The following is a 26,596-nucleotide window of genomic DNA, read 5'->3' as shown; positions in this document are numbered from 1 at the left end:
GTCTTTTGAACAGCTGCATAAAAAATTTAGATTACCTAATGGTGATCTCTTTTGATACTTCCAAATTCGAGATTACATACAGAAGAAGATGACGCTATTAGATAGTCTTTATAAATCAGACAGAGAACGTAGAGCATAATGGCCAATGGGGGTACCTTCAGTCAGCACTCTTTATCATTTATTACATGATGAAGTATCGGAAGATGTGGACAATCTGCTTAAAACATGGGATCAGGATTTGGGGCTGGAAATCTCTATAGAAATGTGGGATGACATTTGGGAAAATGCCAGAAAAATCTCCATCTGCAACAGAAATCAGGCCATTCAGTTGAAGATACCTCTTAGGGCCCATTTAGCACCGGACCAATTGGCAAAATTTAAGGCAGGAGCATTTACAATGTGTCCCAAATGTAAAATAGAGGTGGGCATTCTTGTACATTGGTTATGGATTCGTAGATATTGGACTAAAGTAGCAAATGCTCTGACAGAAATCTTGGGAACAGAAATTAGAGTGGACCCTATATCTCTCCTTTTGGGCTTTTCGAACTTACCCTTCCTGGATGTGCACGGGAAGAGATTATTTTCCATTCTCTCTTTCTGTGCAAGGAAAAATATTTTGGTAAACTGGGTGGCTGAGGGCCCTCCTGGACTCTCGGATTGGCACAGAATAATCATGGAATGTATTCCCCTTGACTTCCTTACAAATATGGTGCACCAAAAAACCGAGTTATTCTATAATATATGGCAGCCCTTCTTGAATTACACAAACACAGATATTTCGGCTTTTATCTAATTGAGATGGCGAACCTGGCTGGTCCGGGGCCGCTTGGGAGAGGAATCCCACATGAATACGGGTTTTGTTACGATCTGATGTTAACACATTCAGAGCATGTACTTTACTACTCAATTTCTGTGTTATCTGTTTTTTTTCTTTTCTTGAATAATGTAAGAGATTTAATCATACACTCTGGTTAGTTGTTGGTTAAATTAGAAGTTAGTTGAGTTTTGTCTTTTTTTCTCTCGGAATCTCTTTTTTCTGTTTGATAGATTTTGGTTATTATTTATTTAAGATTTAATTGTTTACACTGGTTTTTTAATTTGTAAACTTGTAAAAACATGTTAAATTTTCAATAAAAATATCTATAAAAAAAAGAAGTTTTGATCTTTTCTGCTACTTTTTTTTATTAATTTAATCAAAAGGATCCAAAGTTAATTGTTGCCGAATTTTACAATGTAAACTGATTAGTAATTGCTTACTAAAAGTATTTTTGGCAAAGCAATTGTTTTCTTTGGGATGTTTTCTACATTTTTACTAACTATTTGATGTGTTCCGGTGATGTAGTCCCACTACTTGGGTCAGATTAAGAGAGACCTGCAATTTATGATGGACAAAGAGAGCAGCAGCATCCCAGCATGCTGCAGTCTGCTCAATTAGAGAAGGCCATGTGGCAATATGCTGGGTACTGAGGAATGGGGCAGAGGGGAGCAGTTTTCTGAGGAGGAGGAGGAGGATATTGAAGAGGATGAAGCTAAGCTGTGTAGGCTCTAGAAGCCAGGCAGGACCTCATTGACAGCTGCTTCCAGTAGATGAAAGCCGGGTGCAACAAGCACTCGTGGAATGCAAAACTGCCATTGGTCGTGATGCCATCATTGGATTTGCATTGTGGGGCAAATTGCAGCCTCTGTTGGTTTTATTTATGTGTGCTTTTGGTCGCTGTAAATAAATGTTTACATTTGGAATTGTAAGATTGCTTGCCTGCGATTGTCCAGAAGAGGAAAATCACCTAGGTACAGAAAAGGTTTACCAAGATGCTGCCTCGATTGCAGGGTATGAGATATAAGGAGAAGCTAGGAAAACTCGATTGTTTTCTCTGGAACAGCGGAGGCTGAGGGGAGACTTGATAGAAGTCTATAAAATTATGAGCTGCATAGATAAGGTTGACAGTCAGAATCGTATTGCCAGATGTCTAATATTAGGGCATGCACTTAACATGAGAGGGGGAACATTCAAAGGAGATGTGACAGGCAATTTATTTTACATAAAAGTGGTACGAGTTTAGAACACACTGCTGGGGATAGTGGACTTATGGGGACTTATTCTTAAGCAAATAAAGATGCAAGGAATGGAAGGATATGGATCAAGGGCAAGCAGAAGGGATTAGTTTAATTTGATATCATGGTCGGCACAACATTGTAGGCCGAAGAGCATGTTCCTGTGCTGTACGGTTCTATGTTTTATACAATCTGTTGGTCTCCGATGGGCAATTGGAGACAGAGTAGTGATCAGGTGAGTTTGGTAAGATGTGGCATGTCATCATGCCAGCCTTTCAATAGAAAAACCATTCAAAAAGCTTGATGCAACTTACACCTAGTCAAAGAGACCATTAGATTCACCAGATGAAATTGGTTTGGGTGGTAATGAGGAACAGTAAGAAATGCTGGTTTCCTGTGATAAAATAATATCAATAATCTATCTGTAGACTGGAAAACTAAATTGGTCATGGTCACCTAGATGATGAGCTCAAAGAATTCTTCTGAGATACTTTCCTACAGAAGCACATTCTGGAACCAACCAGAGACCATTCTATACCACACTTGGTATCTGATAATGTGACATGATAATTTCTGACCTCAGAATAAAAACGTCCCGAAGTAGCAATGACCATAACATTATTGAATGAAAAGGGGAAGAGCAGTTTTATTAAGGATAACTATGTGCGTATGAAAGCTGAGGGATCCAAAGCCGTCTGGTATGGTTTGGCTAAAACGTAGATCAATGGAGAACTAGTGTCAGACATTAAAATAAATAGTTTAGGATGCTCAGCATAACTATATTGTCATTATAAAGAAAGATGTTTAAGGGAATGACCCACCATCAATGGATAATTAAAGAAGATAAAACATCAAACTTAAAAAGAAGCCTGTGGTTGCTCAAAGTCTAGTGGCAGGTCAAATGATTGGACAGAATATAAAGAATAATGGTGAATGACTCACAACTTAATTGGAAGCAAAATTAAGAACATGAGAGAAAGTAAACTGGAAATGTAAAAATGATAGTATGAGTTTTTATAGGTATTTAACATGGAAAAGACTAAATAAAGTGAGTGTTATTAATTCAAGGAAACTGCAGATCCGTCAGCTTGACGTCAACAGTGGAAAAACTGATGGAGGCCATAATGCAGGATAAGATAAATATATACTTAGAGAAAATTAAGTTAATACTAAAGGTCAACATGACTTTGTTAAGGGCAGGTCATGTCTGACAAATTTAATTGAGTTCTTTGAGGAGGTGACACAAGCAAGTGCATGAGAGTAACGCTGTGGATGTTGTATATTTGGACTTTCAGAAGTATTGATGTGATGCCACCTGGCAGATGGTTAGCAAATTAGATGTTTTGGATTGATGGGTCCTTGGCAGCATGAATTAGAAACTGGTTAAAAAGTAGCAAGCAGAGAGTAGGTATAGATAGCATTTCTTATATTGGAGATGAGTAGAAGGTAGTGTTCCCAGCGATCGTTGTTGGGACCCTTGCTTTTTCAGATACATATGAATGATTTGGAGACAGGTGTTGAGGGCAAAATCTCTGAATTTGTAGATGATGCTAAGCTAGGGAGAATAGTGAATTGTGAGGATGATGTTGAGTGACTTCACAGGGACTGACAAGTTGGACAAATGGGCAGACACCTCGCCAATCAATTTCAGTGCAGACAAATGTGAGGTAATGTGTTTTGGTAGGACAAATATGGAGAGACAGTACAGGCTCAATGGTACATCTTTCAGGGGGGTTCAGGAGCTGAGGGACCTCAGGATTCATGTATATAATTCTCTGAAAGTGGCCAGGCAAATTGAAACTTTTAAGAATACTTATAGGATCCTTTGCTTTATAAATAGAGGCATTGATTATAAAAACAAGGAAGTGATGCTATACCTCTGCAAATCTTTGGTCAGTTGTGTTCAGTTTTGGGCACCTTATTTAACAAAGGGTGTTTAAAGCCCTGGGGAAAGTTCAAAGGAGATTTACTAGCATAATATCAGGAGTGAGGGAATTTAAATACAAAGAATGATTCAAGAAACTGGGTTTGTTCTCCTTGGAGCAGAGAGGGTTAAGAGGTGACCTTAAGGAGATGTTCAAAATTATGAACAATTTTGTCAAGGTAAAGAAAGATATTCTGCTTCCACCAGGTGATATGTTAATAACTTGGGGTCACAATTTCCAAAAAAAAAATTGTCAGCAAGAGAGCTGGAGTGAGGTGAGGAGAAACTACTCAGAGTTGTTAGCATTTGGAATGTGCTCCTGGGAAGAGTGATGGGGGCAGATTTCATACAAGATTTGGAAAGAGAGCTGATATATATTTTAAAGTGATGAATTTAGAAAGCTACAGAATTAGGACTAGTGAATGAGACTGATGAAGGATTACACCTGAAACGTTGACTTCTCCACCTCCTGAAGCTGCCTGGCTTTGCTGTGTTCTCCCAGCTTCCTGCTCGTCTACTTTGGATTCCAGCATCTGCATTTTTTTTGCCTCTAACTAAGAGACTGGGACTAGCTGGGTAACTCTTTTGGGAGCCAGAACAGACATGATGGGTCAAATGGCCTTATTCTGCACAGTAAAAATCCATGATTCTAAGATCCATCAGGTTCAATATTAATTGAGACAAGAGAATGTAAGCCCAATCCTAACAGAGTTTCCACAGATTGGAAAATATAGGCCAATTTTTTTGAAGAACTTTACTTTGCATTCACCAGCTCACTTAATAATTGACTAATACTCCACTCAGGATGACAGTTTTAGGTCAAGTGCACTGTTCATAATATACCATGTGATCAGTTGTACACATGAGGAACAGCACTCTCAAAGACTGAACTCCATTTCTTGGGAAATGATTAAACTAGTATCACCAATGAGACTTGTAGCTTTAAAGAGCAGAGAGCACTTAACAGATGGCAGGGATTTTTTACACCCAGTTTGACATTATCCATGAGATTTTAAACAAGCCCAAATCATGTGAGCTGGCATCCTCTTCATTCCAGATTTGCACTTCCATTTTTACATTCTGTGGCAATCCAACAATGGCACTATAACTGAATCCATTATTCCTAACCTTTTATGAAACAAAAGGACATTGAAAATCTGATTATATGAAGTGTTACCTTTTGTTTCTTTCTCTCTTTATCTCTCTCTCAATCCACAGATGCTGCCAGACCTGCTGAGTATTTCAGTTTTTATTTTAGATTAGCATATTCCACAGAATTTTACTTCATTTCCTTTGTTCAGTAAGACCCATTTATCAAGTATAACTGAGTAATATTGATCAACAGAACATATTTGGGTCACCTTAATAATCCTCCTTCCTGTTACAAGCAGACATTACATTACTTTCACACAAGAGAAATTATTCTTCCAGCTGTGTTAGCATTTATATTTTGCATGATCCCATTATGCCTCTTTATCTAAATTAATATATTCACATATTCCTTTCCCTTTCATAATTATCTAGCTTCTCCTTAAACGTTCCTCATCTACTGTTTATGGTAGCAAATGCTACATTCTACACAGTCCGTGGGTTAATCATAGATTAATCAAGGTTTGTGCCTATCTTATATTTATAGCATCTTTAGTTCTGGTCTTCTCAACAAGTGGGAATTATCTACTTTTGCCTTATCAAACCTTTTTTTGTAATCTTCAATGCCTCTATCAGATTACTCTACAATCTTATTTTTTCTGGAGAATGAAGCCCAATCTTTTCTGATGGACATAATGCCTCAGTTTTGGTATTATTATGATAAATCTTTACTGTAATCATTATTTAATGTTAACATCAGTTGTATTGTTACAGCCATGTAAATGTATTACTTAAATGTCATCACACTTTCAAATATTGAGCTCATTTGTCTGTAGCATATCTATTTTTACTTTGACAAATCCAAAATCCCAATAATGTCCGCATCGAGGCATTGAACTAAAGGGAGACTCCATTGAAAATGCCGCTCACAACTGCAGAGGAGGGGCACTGGAGATCAGTCAATTTATGGCATTCTTGGCTTTGGAGAGGGCCTTTGGATGAAAGATTGTTAAATGATAAGCATGCTGGAGAGATGCTGACCAATGGTCCTACTGTTAGTGACACATATAATGTGGTCTCCCTAGGCACTTCAAAAAGGCACTATGTCATTGGAACATTGCTTAGACACAGCATTGCACAGTAGGGTGCCAGTTTATTTGGAATAATGTAGGTGTACCAATGAAGCCAATGCTCTGCAGGCATTGAACCTTTCAGCTTCCTTTGCATTCACAATGGGGCATATTGTAAATTTTATTTTCAAAAGTTATGGACCAACAATGCACCAGGCATCATGTTATTAGCCTTCTGTAGCCCCTGGGACCTTGCAGGATCCATTCGACAAAGTCCTTTTGAAAGAATTCCCAAGTGCTCAGGAAAAAAGGGGATGGCAGATATAGAATGTAGGGAAATAGATGGTGACATCTTGAAAAATGTCCATATGACATAGGAGGGAGTGCTAGATGTCTTGAAACACATAAAAGTGGATAATTCCCCAGAACCTGATCGGATGTACCCGAGAACTCTGTGGGAAGCTAGAGAGGTGATTGCTGGGCCTCTTACTGAGATATTTGTATCATTGATAGTCACAGGTGAGGTGCCAGAAGATTGGAGGTTGGCTAATGTGGTACCACTGTTTAAGAAATGAGGTAAGGACAAACCAGGGAACTGTAGACAAGTGAGCATGACGTCAGTGATGGGCAAGTCGTTGGAAGAGATCCTGAGGGATAGAATGTACATGTATTTGGAAAGGCAAGGACTGATTACAGATAGTCAACAAGGCTTTGTGAGTGGGAAATCATGACTGTCAAACTTGATTGAGTTTTTTGAAGAAGTAACAAAGAGGATTGATGAAGGCAGAGTGATAGATGTGATGTATATGGGCTTCAGTAAGGTGTTCAACAAGGTTCCCATGAGAGACTGGTTAGCAAGGTTAGGTCTCATGGAATATAAGGAGAACTAGCCATTTGGATACAGAACTGGCTCAAAGATATAAGACAGAGAGTGGTGGTAGAGGGTTGTTTTTCAGACTGAAGGCCTGTGATCAGTAGAGTGCCACAAGGATCAGTGCTGGGTCCACTACTTTTCATCATTTATATAAATTTTAGATGTGAGTATAAGAGGTATAGTTAGTAAGTTTGCAGATGTCACCAAAATTGGAGGTGTAATGGACAGCGAGGAAGGTTAGCTCAGATTACAATGGGATCTTGATCAGATGGGCCAATGGGTTGAGAAGTGGCAGATGGAGTTCAATTTAGATAAATATGAGGTGATACATTTTGGGAAAGCAAATCTTAGCAGGATTTTTACACTTAATGGTAAGGTCCAAGGGAGTGTTGCTGAACAAAGAGACCTTGGAGTGCAGGTTCATAGCTCCTTAAAAGTGAAGTCACAGGTAGGTAGGATAGTGAAGAAGGCATTTAATATGCTTTCCTTCATTGGTCAGAGTATTGAGTACAGAGTTGAGAGGTCATGTTGCGGCTGTACAGGACTTTGGTTCAAACACTGTTGGAATATTGTGTGCAATTCTGGTCTCCTTCCTATTGGAAAGATGTTGTGAAACTTGAAAGAGTTCAGAAAAATATTTACAAGGATGTGGCCAGGGTTGGAGGATTTGAACTATAGGGAGAGGCTGAATAGGCTTGGGCTATTTTCCCCGGAGTGTCAAAGGCTCGGGGTGACCTTATAGAGATTTATAAAATCATGAGGGGCATGGATAGAATAAATAGATAAAGTTTTTTTCCCTGGGGGGGGGTGTGGGGGAGGTCAGGAACTAGAGGACATAGGTTAGGGTGAGAGGGGAAAGATATAAAAGGGACCTGAGGGGCAACTTTTTCACGTAAAGGCTGGTATGTGTATGGAATGAGTTGCCAGAGGAAGTGGTGGAGCAACAATTGCAACATTTAAAAGGCATCTGGATGTGTGTGTGAATAGGAAGGGTTTGGACAGATATGGGTCAGGTGCTGGCAGGTGATTCTAGATTGGGTTGGGATATCTGGTCAACATGGATGAGTTGGACTGAAGGGTCTGTTTCCATGCTGTACATCTCTATGACTCTATGACTATGTCCAGATGTCCTTATATGGTCAGTTGGTAGTCCCACTGTTTTTATTTCAGGCAAAAAGCTTGGAGGCAGAAGAGTTTCACATTTTCCTTAATGTTTTGATATAGATTTATTCCAATTTCTGCAGCTCCATTTAGGCATCAGAAGAGCAGAGAAAGTGGAGGCAAAACCCAATGGCCTTTCTTGACCTAGTGAGCTGGCACTTTTTAAAGTGTCACAGTCACCAGAGGCTGATTTATTCCTGCTTTATGGCTGGAATCTCCTCTACTGTTTAACAGAGCCTGAAAAATGGCATTGGATGGCTTGATTATTGGAAGATTAATATTATTTAAAAATACTGCAGGTGATGGAAGTCTAGCACAAGAACAGAAAACGCTGAAAACACACAGCTAGTTTGGCAGGCATCTCTCGAGATAGAAAACAGTATTAACATTTCAGATCATTGATGTTGTTGTGATGCTGTATGTATGTATATATGATCAGGCAGGCATGTCCCTTTAAGAGAATTAAGTGTTCAGATCTGTGTGACATCATGCTAGATTGTGTAAATCTATGAGTTCCACCTTGAATTACTACTGCTGTGCTTTGTAATCCATGAGGAAGGTCAGTTAATCATTCTGCTTGAACCCAGACTTTTCCAATGTCTGTGATAAAATGGTAAAATATTTAGTTGCTTTGTAAATAATCTTCTAATATTGTGCTCAGTAAGAACCCAATTTCATGTTCGTGCTGCGAGAGTTAACATCATAGTAAAATGCAAAGCACACAATATGGTAGAATCTTGATTGTAGCTAATGTGCACCGATGGAAGAATATTTCAAAAGATTGCTCAGTGACTACTACTTCAACATCAAGTCACTACTACCTTTGTGTCAGCACTATTGCTAAATGCAGGACAAGCAAGCAATAATCCAGTAAAAGTGCTTCTGTTCACTTTACTGCACCCTCCACAGGGGAAGGAAAGTTTGTGAGTATATTCGATTAAATAGTGAAATGGATTAGCTTCTCAGTTAATGTGCTTCAGGAGAACAGATCCACCATTTGAAAATACAAGCAGAGCAGTAACTGAATCAGTCCGGACCCAATACAAAGAAACCAGTGGCTTTTTATTAATGGTGCACTCTAAATCTTCTATAAGTGATCCTAAACCAGAACATGGACAGGACACACAGGAATGGCATGGTGGCTCAGTGGTTAGTGCTGCTGTCTCACAGCACTAGGAACCAGAGTTTGATTCCACCCTCAGGCTGTCTGTGTGGGGTTTGCATATTCTCCTTTTGTCAGCATCGGGTTTCCTCCCGCAGTGCAAAGTTATCCAAGTTAGGTGGATTGACCATGGGAAATTGTCTCAAAGTGTCCAGGCATATGCAGGGTAGGTGGATTGGCCATGGGAAATACAGCTTTCCAGGGATAGGGTGGGTCTGGGTCGGATGCTCTTTGGAGAGATGGTGTGGCCTTGTTGAGCTGAATGGCCTATTTCCACACTGTAGGGATTCTGTAATTTTAGGAGTGTACCTAGTGCCTAAAGCTGTCCTCCTATACCTACTGAATTCGAACATTTTGAGGTGCAAAGTGTGAGGAAGACACACAGTGCCCAATTTTCTTTCATATTTTCCGTGTGAATAGTGACTCTATTAACTCTCAGATTGCAATCCACTGTCAGCAACAATCAATAATTTGTCACAGTATATCAATGTACAATAGCCTATAACTCATCACAATAAAAAGCAAAGAAACAGTAACCACAAGACCAGTACAGTGCTTTTCAACCAGCATAAATTGCTATAAATGGTGTTAAGATGCAGAAAGATTACAATAACACCATTGCAAATGGAGAACAACATTCTTAAAATGGACTGGCAAGCTACTGACCTCACAGCAGAACTCCAGTTGTTCAAGCAAAATTTGACATTCCACTTCACTCACCAATATATAGTTGACAAAGAAAAGAAAACTGTCAAAGTCCTCAATGCTCTGGGAAAAGTAAGTCTGAGAAGAAACATCTTGAAGGCCTTACCTCTGCAATAACAATAATCAAAGTCAGCAAAACACAATAAGTAGACACTATAATGACTATTGAATTAATACAGGTTAATCTCATAGAGCCAAGAGCAACATCAGTAAATTTCTGACGCTGTTGCAAATACATTGCACTCAGTTGTACATGCAGCTCGAAGAACGTTTGAATGATCAAACAACTACAAGTTGTTACTTTCCAGTTAAGAGAGCACTAGAAGAGGGACTCTTCTCAAGGTTTACAAAAGAAGTTTTAATGAGCCACTACGGAAAATCAAAAACATATGTGCATGGAAATACAAGTCATTGGATGTTTTAATTGTCTATATTGTAACTAGTCAATAGTTTGAAATGTAGGATATAAACTCATGGTCCTTCAGAAGTAAATTGAACTGAATATATGCAATTCCCAGCAAAACTAAAACAGGTAAATCAACTTGGTAATCAGTGACTGTAAAAAATATTCATAAGATTGTATTATGCCAGGAGTGTAAAAAACTTCTCTGCAATGTCACTTTGTTTATTGGCATAATCATGTTACTGGGCAAATGTTGCTTGAATGATATTACAACCATCCATTATCTCAACTGTGATTTCAGTTTAATTGACAAATGATTATAGGTGTTTTGAAAGGGGACTATGAATTTCAATGCTTTTTGGTATTAGGGTTCATGATTTGAATTGAATGTTAGTTTTAAGGAATTATGTAGTAAAAGGAACATAAGTATACCAATTTTGTTTTGTTAATTAGGGTGTTTTGTCCAATGTGATGACATCTGCAATAGATACTTAGAAGTTAATTTTCTAGGACTTTATCACATCTCTGCATGGGTCCTGAAGTCTGTCCATGATGCATGCTGAGTGAATTGGCTTAGTAGGTGTAAGGGCAATTATTCATATCTTCTTTAGAGAAAGTGGTAATAAAAAGAAGCTGTGCATTTTGCATTCAAAATTTACAGTCTAATTTCAAACTACATATTGTGCGATCGGAATGTGCAATCATATCTCATTAATTAAAAGTTTTAATTAAGCACTGACAGTCATCATGGTGCAACTGTTGCTTTGAAGCAGTAATATCATTCCACAATTAAATGTCAGGACTGCTGTGATTGAGGGATTTGGCTAGTAATTGAGTACAATATTAATATAGTCTTCTTAGTCCAAATCTCCATGCACTGATTGCTGCAAACTATAAATATGACAGTATAGCGGCTTACTATGATATTAATAATCAAAATTAATCTGAAAGTGGAAAATAATAGTTTTAACAGCATTTCAATCAGTCAGAACTGAATGGGCTCCAAATCAATTTGTTATGAATTTAAAAATCATCAATTGCTAATCATTCTTCTCACATTCCAAATCATGTTGCTGCAATGTTTAGGCTTCATGGGATGATGGTTATTAAAAGACGACTACTGCAAACTGATCCTGATCATCTCTCAAGCATTCTACAGCTGCTTAACCTGGCAGAAAATACAGTGGCTTATTTTCCTCACACTTCGCTTTTCTTTTCCTCTATTTTGTTAATTAGGCTTTCTTTTCTTCTCTGCATTTGATATTCTGACTAGATAATATTGTAATTCATAAAAAGGTGTACAGCTTCTATCCTGTCCTGCTCCGTGTCAGCCAAAGCCCACCTTTAGGATATAAAATCCATTGGCTCTAATTTTGGGGCTCTTGTGTGTTTAATATTATTTCTATGAAGATTTAAAGTATGTGGCATTAAACAGTTCTTAGCTAAACCCAGTAATTCATTGTGGGTTTTTAATGATAGGAATCATCCATAGGAGTTTGATTTCAATACAGTGTATAGAGTAATTATGTTTTCTATACCTCTCCTGTGTAGATTTAAAACATTTCCTCTCTGCTGGGAGCATATTGGCAGCTAGTACTTCAGGCTGGATGTAGACCTGAAAGACACTGAGCCAACAGCACTCAGACTCAGTCACGAATTAGTACCTGCATTATAACAGGGGATGTAACATCCTTTTCATTTCCAGAATTGTTAATTGAGTATACAGCAGAGATAGAAATTTGTAGCAACATTCTAAGTTAGCTTTAACATTGCCACGCAAGTCCCACAACCAGGTGTAGCTGGAAAATGTTTCAGCAAGTTGTCAGATTGCAATTTTGTTTTCCCCAGTGAAGTATTTTAAGTGTAAATTCCTTTAGAGAGGTGACCCATTTTCTTGTTTCTGTCCCTTCTAGGTGTGCATCGTGCAAAAGAGAGACACAGAGAAAATGTATGCTATGAAGTACATGAATAAGCAACAGTGCATCGAGAGAGATGAGGTTCGAAATGTATTCCGGGAACTGGAGATCCTGCAGGAAATTGAACATGTTTTCTTAGTAAACCTCTGGTGACTATCTCATGTTTTATTAAATATACGTTGTGGTATTGCTATTTACATTCAATGTTAACATGCTTAATTCCATGTAAGAACACAGCCCTAAGTTGTGAGATGCTAATTTTATGCCACGTCGAGTGCTGTGAATCAAAGGAATCTGCAAAGTAGTTTAGACTTTTGGATCAGTCAACCAAGCTAGAATTGGGCCATCTTGCTCAATTTGTAATCCAAAGGAACTTTGGCTTCCAAATCTGGAACATGAAGCTTGTGATGTGATAATTGAACTAACTTCAGTCTGCAATGAATACCTCTTTTAACTTTTGTGGGCTGTACAGATCTAAAAACCTACCAGCCATTAAGAAAAACTGATTTATTTGTGTTGGTTTACATTTCTACCAGCACTAATTTTAACGAATTGCCATCAGCCTCCCTCTGTAAACACTGTAAATCTAGCTTCATCACTTCCCACACACGTCCGCCACACTATCTCCCTTCAAGTGTTTCCAACAACATTGTGGTACGTATCCAAAGCTCAGTTCCATTTCTGACATTCTATCTCCTGGCCTGACTCTATCTATTGAATTCTAGCAGAAATGAGGGGAAGCATTATCTAGAGAGCTGAGGAAAAGTGAAGTACAATTTGAATATTAAAAAAAAGTTCTTAACAGCTAAATCCTTTGAGACTGTGTGGTTATGAGTGTTTCTATTACTTGGTGGTTGTATCTTTGACAAACTTTCTCTTCTCAATCATTTATTCTACATTTCTAAAAATTTCCAGAAAATGAAGATTTAACTACTAGCTGCTCTAAGCAGACATGAATCAACAGAAAGTGGGAGTTTAATGGCAGCTTCATACAAATGAGGAGATTTCATTTTTGGCTATTCTTAGTATGCAGACAAAATGATAACATTAATTAAGACAAGTAACAATCGCAGTAACTAGCTTTTAAATAGCACCCTTGTCATAGCAAAGTATCCCAGGGCATTTTCATCTAGAAATACATCAAGGCAAAGAAGATGATATTCGGACAGTCTCTGCTCAGACATGTAATGACAGTTCTGGAGCAGGTGGGAATTGAATCCAGGTATCCTGACCTGCACACATCTCACTTAAATGCTTGGTCAAATAATATATTTTAAGGAGCACTTTAATGGAGCGTGATTTGGTGTTGTACTGGGGTGTACAAAGTTAAAAATCACACAAGACCAGGTTATAGTCCAACAGGTTTAATTGGAAGCACACTAGCTTTCGGAGCGTCGGTCCTTCATCCTTCATCCATCAGGTGGATGAAGGAGCGATACTCCGAAAGCTAGTGTGCTTCCAATTAAACCTGTTGGACTATAACCTGGTCTTGTTTGATTTTTACCTTTAATAGAGCAGAGGGAGTTTGAGAGGTTTTTAAAGGAAGACTTTTTAAAGCTTATGGCTGCTCAGTGGCCAATGGTAGGACAAATAAACAGTGGAAGAACTGAGTTCTTGAACAGATTACCAAGATGGGCAGTGGCATGGCCATGGAAGGATTTGAACACAGAGGAGCATAATTTTATATAGGAACAGGGCTTCTCAGCCACCGCTTGGAGACCTCAACTCCTTTGGGGAAGACCTCCCATGTGGAATGTTGGTTAGACAATTCGGGGTGAGCCTTCTTCAAGGTTGCTAAACAGACTGGCAACAACCCATTGCAGTAAGAGCCATTGTGGGGACAGTTGTACCTATTGACCATGTATCCACCATTGGCCCAGGAGCCTGCAAGTAAGTACACCAGGACTTGCTTTTCAGGCTCCGTCTCCTGCCTGAGATAACAGGATGAGATCCTTAAGTTGATTTAGTTGTCCACAAGTCTTCCTGCTCCGGATTTAGCTGGCACAGCTACAGTGTCCCAACACATCACCCAATTAAATACACACACCCTACTTCCCTCAGTTCCAAAGTTATCTTTGGAGAAAGGCCCTATGAACTTTAAAATTGAGTGGACCAAGACCCAATGTAAGTCTGTGCTAATTGGATTGATGGATGAGTGGCTCTTTGTGTTGGCTAGGATAAACATGGCAGTGTTTTGAATGAGCTCAAGTTTTTGGACAGTGTAAGTTGGAAAGCTGGCTTCTCATATCATAATTGAGACCTGACGTAACAAAAGCTTGAATAAGGATTTCAGCAACAAGTAACATGAGGCTATCGGATGGAGACAGGTAAAGTTAGAAGTGGTTTTTAACTGGACAAGTAGTACAGTAGTTGTGTTACTAGACTATTCCTCACTTTGAAAGGAATCTGGAGACAAGAGACCATGGTTGCTGGAGAATTTCAATTGAGTTATTCAAAACAATCTAACCTAAAAAGGCTTATCTCAGAAATAGTAATGCTGAAACTATTGGATTGCTGTGAAGCCCATCTGGTTCAAGCCTTCTTTAGGGTTGGCAGACTACTGCCCTTATCCAGTCTTATAAATGGCAATGTTTTGGGTTCAGTGACCCTTCCTCAGAACTGAATTCTAAGGAAGAATCACTGAACCTGAAACATAACTCTGATTTCTCTCCACAGATGCTGCCAGACTTGCTGAGACTTTCCAGCAATTTCTGTTTTTGTTTCTGATTTCCAGCTTCTGCAGTTCTTTCAGATTTTATTTGATAAATGGTAAAGCCAGGATGTTGATAGTGTGAGCTTCTATTTGTAAACAATGGCAAGAGGCAAGGAAACATTGCAATCAAGTCCAGTCGTGTTTATGTCTGAATACCTAGGGCATAGTTCTGTGTAATGTGGTGACCTTATTCACCAGACCAGTGAAAGAGTTGTTTGTTCGACAACAGTTGCTCCATTCATCACTATAAAACTGAAACCAGAAATTATGCTTTTATGTATTAGTCAGTTTGAATAGAGATCACAATTTAAGATGACAAAACAACCAGAATGAAGGTAAGCAAATATTTGTTTCATATCATCCAGAAATAATTTTACACAGATATACTTTTAAGCATTTTAATGTGACAGATGTGTTTAATGTCTCAGATAGGTGACAGAATTAAATTTGCATATTTATACACAGTTGTCAGCACAGTGGCGGTGGGCGGCACGGTGGCACAGTGGTTACCACTGTTGCCTCACAGCACCAGAGACTCGGGTTCAATTCTCGCCTCAGGCGACTGTGTGGAGTTTGCACGTTCTCCCCGTGTCTGCGTGAGTTTCCTCCGGGTGCTCCAGTTTCCTCCCACAGTCCAAAAATGTGCAGGTCAGGTGAATTGGCCATGCTAAATTGCCCGTAGTGTTAGGTGTAGGGGAATGGGTCTGGATGGGTTGCGCTTCGGCTGGTCGGTGTGGACTTGTTGGGCCGAAGGGCCTGTTTCCACACTGTAAGTAATCTAATCTAATCTAGTCTAGGTCAAGGTGAATAATCAATTGATATAGTTCATCATATTTGAAAGATCATTTCAGACAATTGAAACAAAGTCATCGCACTCTTAATACAAAGTCCTTGTCGTCTCAGTAAAAGACAGAATGCAAGAAATTACCCAGCTTTTAAATTACAAACCCACAATAGGAGAGAGGTTACATTATAAACTCTTGCCTTTGGGTGATGACTGTAATAATTTGTGACATTGAAATGGAAATAGAAATGGGAAGCAGACTCACTGAGGAATGAATCAACATGGTTATTCAAGTTCTGATTCAGAAAGTATATACCTTGCTGGAAATCTATTCTGCTTTGTAACAGAAGGTGGTGGCTTAGTGATAAACAGCACTGGATACCTAATTCAAAGTCTCAAGTAAATGTTCTGGGGCATGGGTTCAAATCTCACTGTGTCAGATGTTGAAGCTTGAATTTAATCAAAATCTGGAATAAAAGCTAGTTTAATGGCAGCCATTGTTGATTGTTGCAAAAACCCATTTTGTTCTCTAATGTCCTTTAGGGAAGGAAATTTGCGGTCTAACTCATCAGGAATCTACCTTATATATGACCTCACACCCACAGCAATGTGGTTGACTCATAATTGCCCTCTTGACAATTACAAATGGCAATAAATACTGGCCAGGTCAGTGATGCCCACATCTAATGAGTGGAAAAAAAAAGTATTGAAGCATCTAAGAAACACCAGAAAAAATTTTAAAACTATTCTAAATGAGGATTTCAACAATAATATATAAACCTACATTCACCTGATTAATTGCTGTTCACCATTTACTAATTCCTTCATTCTATCATTATTCTGGCAAACAATTTCTTGGAAATCCCTTGTAGTATTTCTCATTATTTAAATTTATTTAAAGCGCCATACCGAGAAAAAAAATCCATTTGATAGCTTCTAATGTTGTCCAGGCAGATCATACTTCATACTGTCCCATTTTGTTAAACTGTATTAGCACATGGCTCAATGAACAGGTAAGTTTTAAGATGGGCTGAGCAATGACTGTGAGGTAGTAAAGTTTTAGGATGCTATCTTCCAAATAGACCAGCTAAGTGTCAATCCAGGGGAGTTTCATCCTTCACCGTGCATCTCATTATGAATGCATCATGTCCGTGTGGTGCTGCTGTCATGCTCACCAGCAACCCACAGGTCACACTTTTAGGGGCACCTGTGATTATAATCAAAGAGTGTGGTGATGGAAAAGCACAGCCAGTCATGGAGCATTCGAAGATTAGGAGAAGCAATGTTTCAAGCATAAGCTCTTTATCGGGAATGAGGCTTATGGTCCAAGGGATCTGAGAGTTAAAAGGGAGAGGGGTGGGGCGGGGGGGAAGGTAGCTGGGAATGTGATAGGTCGATAAAGGTGATAGGTCGGTGAGAAAGGTGGAGTGGTCAGATGAGCAGTCACTCTTCGACTCTGATCTCCTGTATTTGCAGTCCTCACTTTCTCCTTCACCCGTGAATGCATCGATTTCATAGAGATGACTGTGACTGACTTCCTTATGACCAATGATATGATCAAGATTGCTAGTGACCAGGATTTATAATAAATATTATTGGTCACATGCAGAATGCTGTATGATAGATATCTTAAACCTGGACTGTGTATGTGCCTGATTAATGCAACTGCCTTTGGAAGGCCTCACACCAGTCACAATAGAGACCCCAACCTTACAGTACAAACCACTTCCTGTGCCCACTCTGGGTGTGATTGCAGCCAATTTTCATTTAAAGTTGGCACTTGTGTTATTCAGGTTTTAATGGAAGGAAACAGAGTTCACATATGTATTGACTTGGAATGACAGACCCAACTGATGACTGATCAGACCTTTGCCAGATCTGTGTGCACAGGAAAGTTGTCCAGGATTTTTTTCAGTTTGATTGGTGTCAAAGTTTCTTCAAAAAGCACGTAAAGATGTCCAGGAGGCTAGGAACATGCTCAATTTTGATACCTGGTACAGTCAAGTAGCCTAACAGTGTTAAGACTCACATTTGAATATTATCCACTGAGAAAAAGTATGAGAAAACTGTGAGAACACTAATGACTGGGGAGGAAGTTGGTGAGAAAATTAAAAATCAATGGAGAGATTGTTGGATACTATACATGACAGTGACTAGATGAGCACCCCTGCCTCTCTGTCCAAACTCTGGGTAATCCAAGATGGAGGACGGGAAAAATTTCTGGCTGTAACAGCTGCTCCTTTTTTTTTGAGGTATTTTAGGTGTTGGAGGTGATTTCCTCAAATTCCAGGAGAAGCAATTACTGTTTTATATGCTGTTGCATTGTTTTGGAACTTTGGAAAAAAAAAGTCAAAACAACAGTTTTAAAAGGAAGCACATGGTGAGGACAGTGCAGGAGAGAGAGAGAGAGAGAGAGAGAGAGAACGAACGAACGAACGAACGAACGAACCTGCACAGTTACTGCCTTTGCTGTTTGAATTTGTGTATCGCTGGACATCGGAGTGCATCTGGGAAAATTAACAAACAGTGAAATTCACAACTAATCTTGGGGGAACTGTTGGGCGAAGTTCACAGCACAGAATCAAATAAGTTAATTGTTGCTTTAAGTCTGTCCAAGAGAAAGGCGACAGTAGTGAGTATAGTGGATTCTTTCTTGATTATATGTTTTTTGGAGATACGTCTCTTGATTAAACTTAAAATATAAGCCATAGCTATTAATTTAACCTGGGACAGTATTTTTGAGGAATGAGACAGTGTTATTTTCTGAGTCTGTAGATTGTGAAGGAGCAAAAATGGCATTTGCAGTGATATGTACTTCTTGTCAGATGTCGGAGTTTAAAGACAGATTAAGGGTTACTGCGGATTTTATCTGCCATAAATGCTGTTGGATGCGAATCTTATCAGATCGAGTGGATTGGTTGGAGAAACAGATAGAAGCGATGAGGAATTTGCAACAGCAACAGCATGTGATGGATGGCAGTTATAGGAAAGTCTCAGATACAGTCATAAAGATGGGTTAACTCCAGGAAGGGTGAGAGAGGTAGGCAGCTAGTGCAGGAGCATTTTGTGGATATACCCATTTCAAACAGGTATGCTGTTTTGGAAAATGTAGGGAGTGATGGATTCTCAGGGGAACGTAGCACGAACAGCCAAGTTTCTGGTATTGAGACTGGCTCTAATGCAACGAGGGATACGTCGGCTTCCAAGAGATCAATTGTGTTAGGGGATTCTGTAGTCAGAGGTATAGACAGATGTTTCTGTGGCCAGCAGAGAAAAAGCAGAATGGTGAATTGTTTCCCTGGTGCCAGGATCAAGGATGTCTCAGAGAGGATGCAGAATGTTCTCACGGGGGAGAGGGGCCAGCAGGAGGTCATTGTCCACATTGGAACCAACGATTTAGGAAGGGAAAAGGTTGAGATCCTGAAGGGAGATTACAGAGAGTTAGGCAGAAATTTAAAAAGGAGGTTCTTAAGGATAGTAATATCTAGATTACTCCCAGTGCTATGAGCTAGTGAGGGCAGGAATAGGAGGATAGAGCAGATGAATGCATGGCTGAGGAGCTGGTGTATGGGAGAAGGATTCACATTTTTGGATCATTGGAACCTCTTTTGGGGTAGAAGTGACCTGTACAAGAAGGACGGATTGCACCTAAATTGGAAGGGGACTAATATATTGGCAGGGAAATTTGCTAGAACTGCTTGGGAGGATTTAAACTAGTAAGGTGGGGGGTGGGGGACCCAGGGAGATAGTGAGGAAAGAGATCAATCTGAGATGGGTACGGCTGAGAACAGAAGTGAGTCAAACAGTCAGGGCAGGCAGGGACAAGGTAGGACTAATAAATTAAACTGCATTTACTTCAATGCAAGGGGCCGAACAGGGAAGGCAGATGAACTCAGAGCATGGTTAGGAACATGGGACTGGGATATCATAGCACTTACGGAAACATGGCTCAGGGATGGCCAGGACTGGCAGCTTAATGTTCCAGGATACAAATGCTACAGGAAGGATAGTAAGGGAGGCAAGAAAGGAGAGGGACTAGCATTTTTGATAAGAGATAGCATTACAGTTGTGCTGAGGGAGGATATTCCCGGAAATACATCGAGGGAAGTTATTTGGGTGGAACTGAGAAATAAGAAAGGAATGATCACATTATTGGGATTGTATTATAGACCCCCACAATAGTCAGAGGGAAATTGAGAAACAAACTTGTAAGGAGATCTCAGCTATCTGTAGGAATAATAGGGTAGTTAAGGTAGGGGATTTTAACTTTCCAAACATCGACTGGGACTGCCATAGTGTTAAAGGTTTAGATGGAGAGGAATTTCTTAAGTGTGTACAAGACAATTTTCTGATTCAGTATGTGGATGTACCTCCTGGAGAAGGTGCAAAACTTGACCTACTCTTGGGAAATAAGGCACGGCAGGTGACTGAGGTGTCAGTGGAGGAGCACTTTGGGGCCAGCGACCATAATTCTATTTGTTTTAAAATAGTGATGGAAAAGGATAGACCAGATCTAAAAGTTGAAGTTCTAAGTTGGAGAAAGGCCAATTTTGATGATATTAGGCAATAACTTTAGAAAGCTGATTGGAGACAGATGTTCGCAGGTAAAGGGATGGCTGGAAAATGGGAAACCTTCAGAAATGAGATAACAAGAATCCAGAGAAAGTATATTCCTGTCAGGGTGAAAGGGAAGGCTGGTAGCTATAGGGAATGCTGGATGACTAAAGAAATTGAGAGTTTGGTTAAGAAACAGAAGGAAGCATGTGTAAGGTATAGACAGGATAGATCGAGTGAATCCTTAGAAGAGTATAAAGAAAGTAGGAGTATAATTAAGAGGGAAATCAGGAGGACAAAACAGGGACATGAGATAGCTTTGGCAAATAGAATTAAGGAGAATCCAAAGGGTTTTTACAAATAAATTAAGGACAAAAGGGTAACTAGGGAGAGAATAGGGCCCCTCAAAGATCAGCAAGGCAGCCTTTGTGTGGAGCCACAGAAAATGGGGGGAGATACTAAATGAATATTTTGCATCAGCATTTACTGTGGAAAAGGATATAGAAGATATAGACTGTAGGGAAATAGATGGTGACATCTTGCAAAATGTCCAGATTACAGAGAAGGAAGTGCTGGATGTCTTGAAACGGTTAAAGGTGGATAAATCCCCAGGACCTGATCAGGTGTACCTGAGAACTCTGTGGGAAGCTAGAGAAGTGATTGCTGGGCCTCTTGCTGAGATATTTGTATCATCGATAGTCACAGGTGAGGTGCCGGAAGACTGGAGGTTGGCAAACGTGGTGCCACAGTTTAAGAAGGGCGGTAAAGACAAGCCAGGGAACTACAGACCAGTGAGCCTGACCTTGGTGGTGGGCAAGTTGTTGGAGGGAATCCTGAGGGACAGGTTGTACATGTATTTGGAAAGGCAAGGACTGATTCGGGATAGTCAACATGGCTTTGTGTGTGGGAAATCATGTCACACAAACTTGATTGAGTTTTTTGAAGAAGTAACAAAGAAGATTGATGAGGGCAGGGCAGTAGGTGTGATCTATATGGACGGGTTGAACCGAAGGGTCTATTTCCATGCTGTACATCTCTATGACTCTAAGTATTTTGCTGCTTAACTGCACATGCTCAGTTGAGACCTTCTAGTGACTCACTGTGTACAGATTCTGTTCTTGAGCACAGTTTTGTTTGGATGTCACTGAATCTTCACTAACTCATTTTAATTATAAATATGGACTTCCATAGGGGTTTATTGCACACAAGGAGGTCATTTGTTCATTGGCTAATCGGTCAACATTTGCTGGAACAATCTAATCCCCTTGAAGTAACTCAAATTGACTGGTGCAAAAAACAAATAGTTAGAAAATCCCAATACAGTCATTCCTCTGTATCCACGAGGGTTTCATTCCTGCAAATGAAGAAATTTGTGAGTGCAGAACGTGTTTAAAAATAAACTAAAAATCAAGGATACTTAAGTTTTGCCCATGGATATTGAATTTTGTTGTTACTTTTTTTGGTGAATTCACAATTCGTGATTTTCCCAGATACAGAGGATTTACTGTATCTTTTTTAGTAAGTAGACATTTGCAACCAAATGTCACAATCGCTCAGTCTCTGCGAAATGTGATCAGAGGGAAACTGTGCCTGTTTGTGATCTTCATTCAAGAGTGAGTATGTTAATTCCTGACAGGGTAGTAGTGGATTTATATAAGCTCAGAATGGCTAGTTCAAGCTGTGATCAACATGCAACGAATGGTCCTGGAAATGTATACATGGAAGTTAGGTGAGAAAAGGATTTGAGTCAGTCATGAAGTCTCGAGATCCAAATGACATGTAATGTTCTTGAGTTAGATAGGCACACACAGGCACAATTTTTTTTTATTTGAATGCTTCTTTCAGAGAGATTTTGTGCCTGAAGAAGTTTGATGTGAAACATTGATTGTATTACTCGATAGAGAATTCAGAGATACAGTGTTAGTCGTGGGGCATTTTGGGAAGGCATTCATAGAGGACTGTATCAGTTGGAATACTACATATCATAGCTGATACATGGTAAAGTGTCTTCATGGATAGGTGGTCCAGACAGGCAAATGTTATTTACAGGGAGCAAAAAGACATTGAAGAACTTGACAGCAATAAAATCAGTGTTTAAAGGACCATCAGCAAAAATTCTGCATGGGTTGTATGTAAAGACCCTATCATTTTATTTTTCTAGTTTGTGGTCTAAAATGAGTAATAGTTTTTTATTTGCAAAATAACAAAGACGATGGAAAGAATTACAGCACATTTTAAACCTGAGACTCATTGTAAGTGCTGTTTACACTGCTGATTGTTCAAGCAGTGGGGGAGGTTTCAGTGGATGACGTGTAGCCAGGTTGTGTGAACAAGTGGGGATTTTGCCAGCAGCAGTAACTGACTGTTCAAGAGAACGGTGACCAGACAAAGGCCTTCTGCCTGCCGATGACGTGCTTGGCTCCCAGTTAGCTGAGCAGCCTGTGGATATGAATGTTGGGGTCAGAAGCCATCAGACCTCTGGAAAGGAATGCGCTGTCCTTCTTTCTGCAGTGAAAAAAAGGCACCTCAAGCGTGAAAAATGCTAGTTTATTTTTCCTCATCGGGACTGTAAGCTGTGACTTTAGCCAATAGGTCAGAGACTTTATCAGTTGTGAGTCAGTTGTTCTGATATAATGCATGTTTCATCAACTCAAATTGACAATAATGCAATTAACAGATAATGGACACTGTTTGGATAACGCAAACTTTCTACTGAATGGGTATAGTGATTTTCTATAGCGATCTTCTACAGCACAATTTTCCACAGTGGTTTCCCATAGCGTGAGTTCACAAAGGAACACGACTGTCACGTAATAGTAGAACCTTCTCTATATTAAAGTACAAGGAGAAGAAAGGTCAAGGAACGACAAGTCCTGACAAGTCAAATGGATCATCTCAGCAAACCCAATGGACAAGAATCGTTGAACTGCCTTTCTAGTTTTATCTCCATATAAAACACTCATGTCGTTTTGTATCTGTCTGCACGCTTGTATGTTTAACAGTGGAATTTATAAGGGGGTTATGTGTAAATGCCAATATGCCACAATTATTTTCCCGATAGCTACAATCTACTTATTCGTAATAGACAGTTATTCTTGAGAAGTGCAAAAACATGGTCCTTTCTTTCTGTAAACCTGAGTCTAAAATATCGGTACATTGGAGGATTTTGAAAGGTTTTATAAAACCTTTAACTTTTCTGATGGCTCCAGAAACAGTGGAGCTTGATTTTTAGCATGCAACTCCAGTGAGACAAAACATGTATTTTTCAGAATAAATTCATCTATATCTTTTGCCTTCTTCCAGGATGATGCAGTTACAATAAGTGCAGTAGCATTCAGATTGCCAAGATACTTTGATATTTTTGCGATGAGTGTAAATTCCTACAATTTTCACTGGGGACCCTGAATCAGGGAATACAGATGATTGAGATTCAGTTCAAAATCCAAAAAGTAGATTGTTTTAAGCAGAATAATAAAAAACAGACAATAATCTGAAACTTTTGTTTGTTCACTCCTTGTATGTGGGAGGCACTGGCTGGGCCAGTATTTATCACCTGTCCCTAGTTGCCTTTGAGAGAGTGGTGGTGAATTGACTTCTTGAACTGCTGCATTCTGTGAGTTGACCTGGCATGCACTTAGGGAAGGAATTTCAGGATTTTGACCCAGTGCCAGTGAAGGAACGGTGATAAATCCAAGTCAGGATGGTAAGTGGCTTAGAGTGAAACTTGCTGGTGATGGTGTTCCTATGTATCTGCTGCCCTTGTCCTTCTCAATGAAAGTCGTCATGGTTTTAGAAGATGCTGAGAAGGATCTCTGATGATTTTTGCAGTGCATCTTACATTTGTGGTGGAGGGCGTGGATGCTTGTGGATGTGGTGCCAATCAATCAGCCTATTTTGTCCAGGATGGTGTCAAGCTTCTTGAGTGTTGTTGGAGTTGCACCCAGGCAAGCAAGTGATGGATAGGCTTTGGGAAGTGAGGAGGTGAGTTATCTGCTGCTGTATTCCTCACCTCTGACCTGCTCTTGTAGCCACTGTATTCATTTGGTGAGTCCAGTTGAGTTTCTGGTCAATGGTAACCTCAAGGATGCTGATAGTGGGGAATTCAGTGATAGTCACACCATTAATTGTCATGTGGTGGTGGTGAGGTTGTCTCTTATTGAAAGTTATATTTGCCTGGCATTTCTGTAGGAAAATGTGATTTTCCACTTGTCAGCCCAAGCCTGGATAGTGTCCAGGCTTCGTTAGTGTCTCTGGATAATGTCCTAGCCATGTTGAATTTGGACATGGATTACTTCAGTATCTAAGGAGTCACAAATAGTGCTGAATATTGTGCAATCATCAGCAGAGATCCCCTCTTCTGACCAAATGATGGAGGAAAGGTCATTGGTGAAGCAGCTGAAGATGGTTAGTCTGAGGACTGAGGAACTTCTGCAAAGATGTCCTGGAGTGAGATAACTGACCTCCAACGACCACAGCCATCTTTTTATGTGTAAGGTATGACTCCAACCAGGGAGATTTCCTCTGATTCCAGTTTTACTTGGGCTCCTTGATGAGACACTTGGTCGAATGCAGCCTTGACGTCAAAGGCTGTCATTCCAACCGTATCTCTAGAATTCAGCTCTTTTGTCCATATTTGAATGAAGGCTGTATTGAGGTCAGGAGCTGAGTGGCCCTGGCAGAACCCAAACTGGGCGTCACTGAGCAGGTTATTGCTGAGCAGGTGCTGCTGATATCACTACCGATGACACTTTCATAACAGATGATCAGGGGTAGACTGATGGAGAAGCAACCTTCTGGATTGGATTTGTGTGGCTTTTTAAGTACAGGACATACCTGGGCAATTTTCCACATTGTCACATTTCCATATTCCACATTCTTGCTATTGAGGTTCACCAGACTGATTGCTGGGATGGCAGGACTGGCATATGATGGAAGACTGGCTTGACTTGGCTTATATTCACTGGAATTTAGAAGAATGAGGAGGGATCTCATAGAAACATAAAATCCTGATGGGACTGGACAGGCTCAATAGGGGGAGAGTGTTCCCAATGTTGGGGAAGTCCAGAGCTAGAGGTCACAGTCTAAGAATAAGGGGTAAGCCATTCAGGACTGAGATGAGAAAGAATTTCTTCACACAGAGAGCTTTGAACCTGTGGAATTCTCCCAAAGCAAACTGTTGGGGCCAGTTCATTAGATATATTCAAGAGACTGCTGTACATGCCTCTTGCAGTTAAAGAGATCAAGGGATATGGGGAGAGGACGGGAATGGAATACTGAGATTGAATGATCAGCCATGATCACATTGAATGGTGATGCAGGCTCAAAAGCCAAACGGCCTATTCCTGGACCTATTTTCTATGTTACTAATTTTGTCAAGTAGCTGGCAGTGTTGTAACTGTACTGAAACAGCTTGGTTCTGGAACACAAGTCTTCAGTGCTATCACCGGAAAGTTGTCAGGACCCAGAGCCCTTTGCAGCATCCATTGCCTCCACCTGTGTCTTAATATTACGTGGAGTGAATTGAATTGGCTGAAGAATGGTATCTGTAATGTTAGGGACCACTGCAGTTGGCTGAGATGGTTCATCCATTTGAGACTTCTTGCTGAAAATTGCTGCAAATGCTTCAGCTTGATCTTTTGCAAAGATGTGCTTGGCTCTTCCATCATTGAATCAGGGATATTTATAGAGCCTCCTCCTCCACTAAGTTGCTTAATTCTCTGCCAGAATTCATTCTGGAACTTAATCTATAAGGTATGGTTCTGTGAACATTACTGTGTCCGGCTGTTGCTTGACTAGTCTGTGAGATAGCTCTCTCAATTTTGGCACTAGAGCCTAAATGTTGGTAAGGGACCTTTGCAGGGTTGACAGGGTTGTTTTTGTCATGTTTCTCTGGTGTCGAGGTTGATGCCAGATGGTCCATCCAGTTTCATTTCTTTGTTGAAATGTTGTAGTGATTGATACAACTGAGTGACTCGTAAAACCATTTCAGAGGGCACTTGAGAGTCTGGAGTCAGATTTGGGCCAGACTAAGTGAGAATGGCAGATTTCCATCCCTGAAGGACATTAGTGAAACAGGTGTATTTTCACGACACTGGCAGTGATTTCATGGGTCATCAATCAATTCTTAATTCCAGATAATTTATGTTGAATTCAAATTCCACCATCTGATTCAAACCTTCTTATTAGCTG

The 26,596-nt window shown here is 39.9% G+C and overlaps 1 protein-coding gene across 4 annotated transcripts in view; it reads left to right on the top strand.

Annotated features, from left to right (window-relative positions):
* The window catches only part of LOC140463540 (serine/threonine-protein kinase 32C), a 348,144-nt gene that overhangs the window by 234,915 nt on the left and 86,633 nt on the right, over positions 1–26,596 (top strand). For all 4 annotated transcript variants that reach the window (XM_072557665.1, XM_072557664.1, XM_072557666.1 and 1 more), the window contains exon 3: positions 12,354–12,505. In XM_072557665.1, the coding sequence (XP_072413766.1) occupies positions 12,354–12,505 (152 nt within the window). The remainder of the gene's footprint in view (positions 1–12,353; positions 12,506–26,596) is intronic.

Source organism: Chiloscyllium punctatum, chromosome 38 (assembly GCF_047496795.1).
Source record: "Chiloscyllium punctatum isolate Juve2018m chromosome 38, sChiPun1.3, whole genome shotgun sequence".
Lineage (NCBI taxonomy): Eukaryota > Metazoa > Chordata > Chondrichthyes > Orectolobiformes > Hemiscylliidae > Chiloscyllium > Chiloscyllium punctatum.
This window is presented reverse-complemented; position numbering and strand designations above follow the sequence as displayed.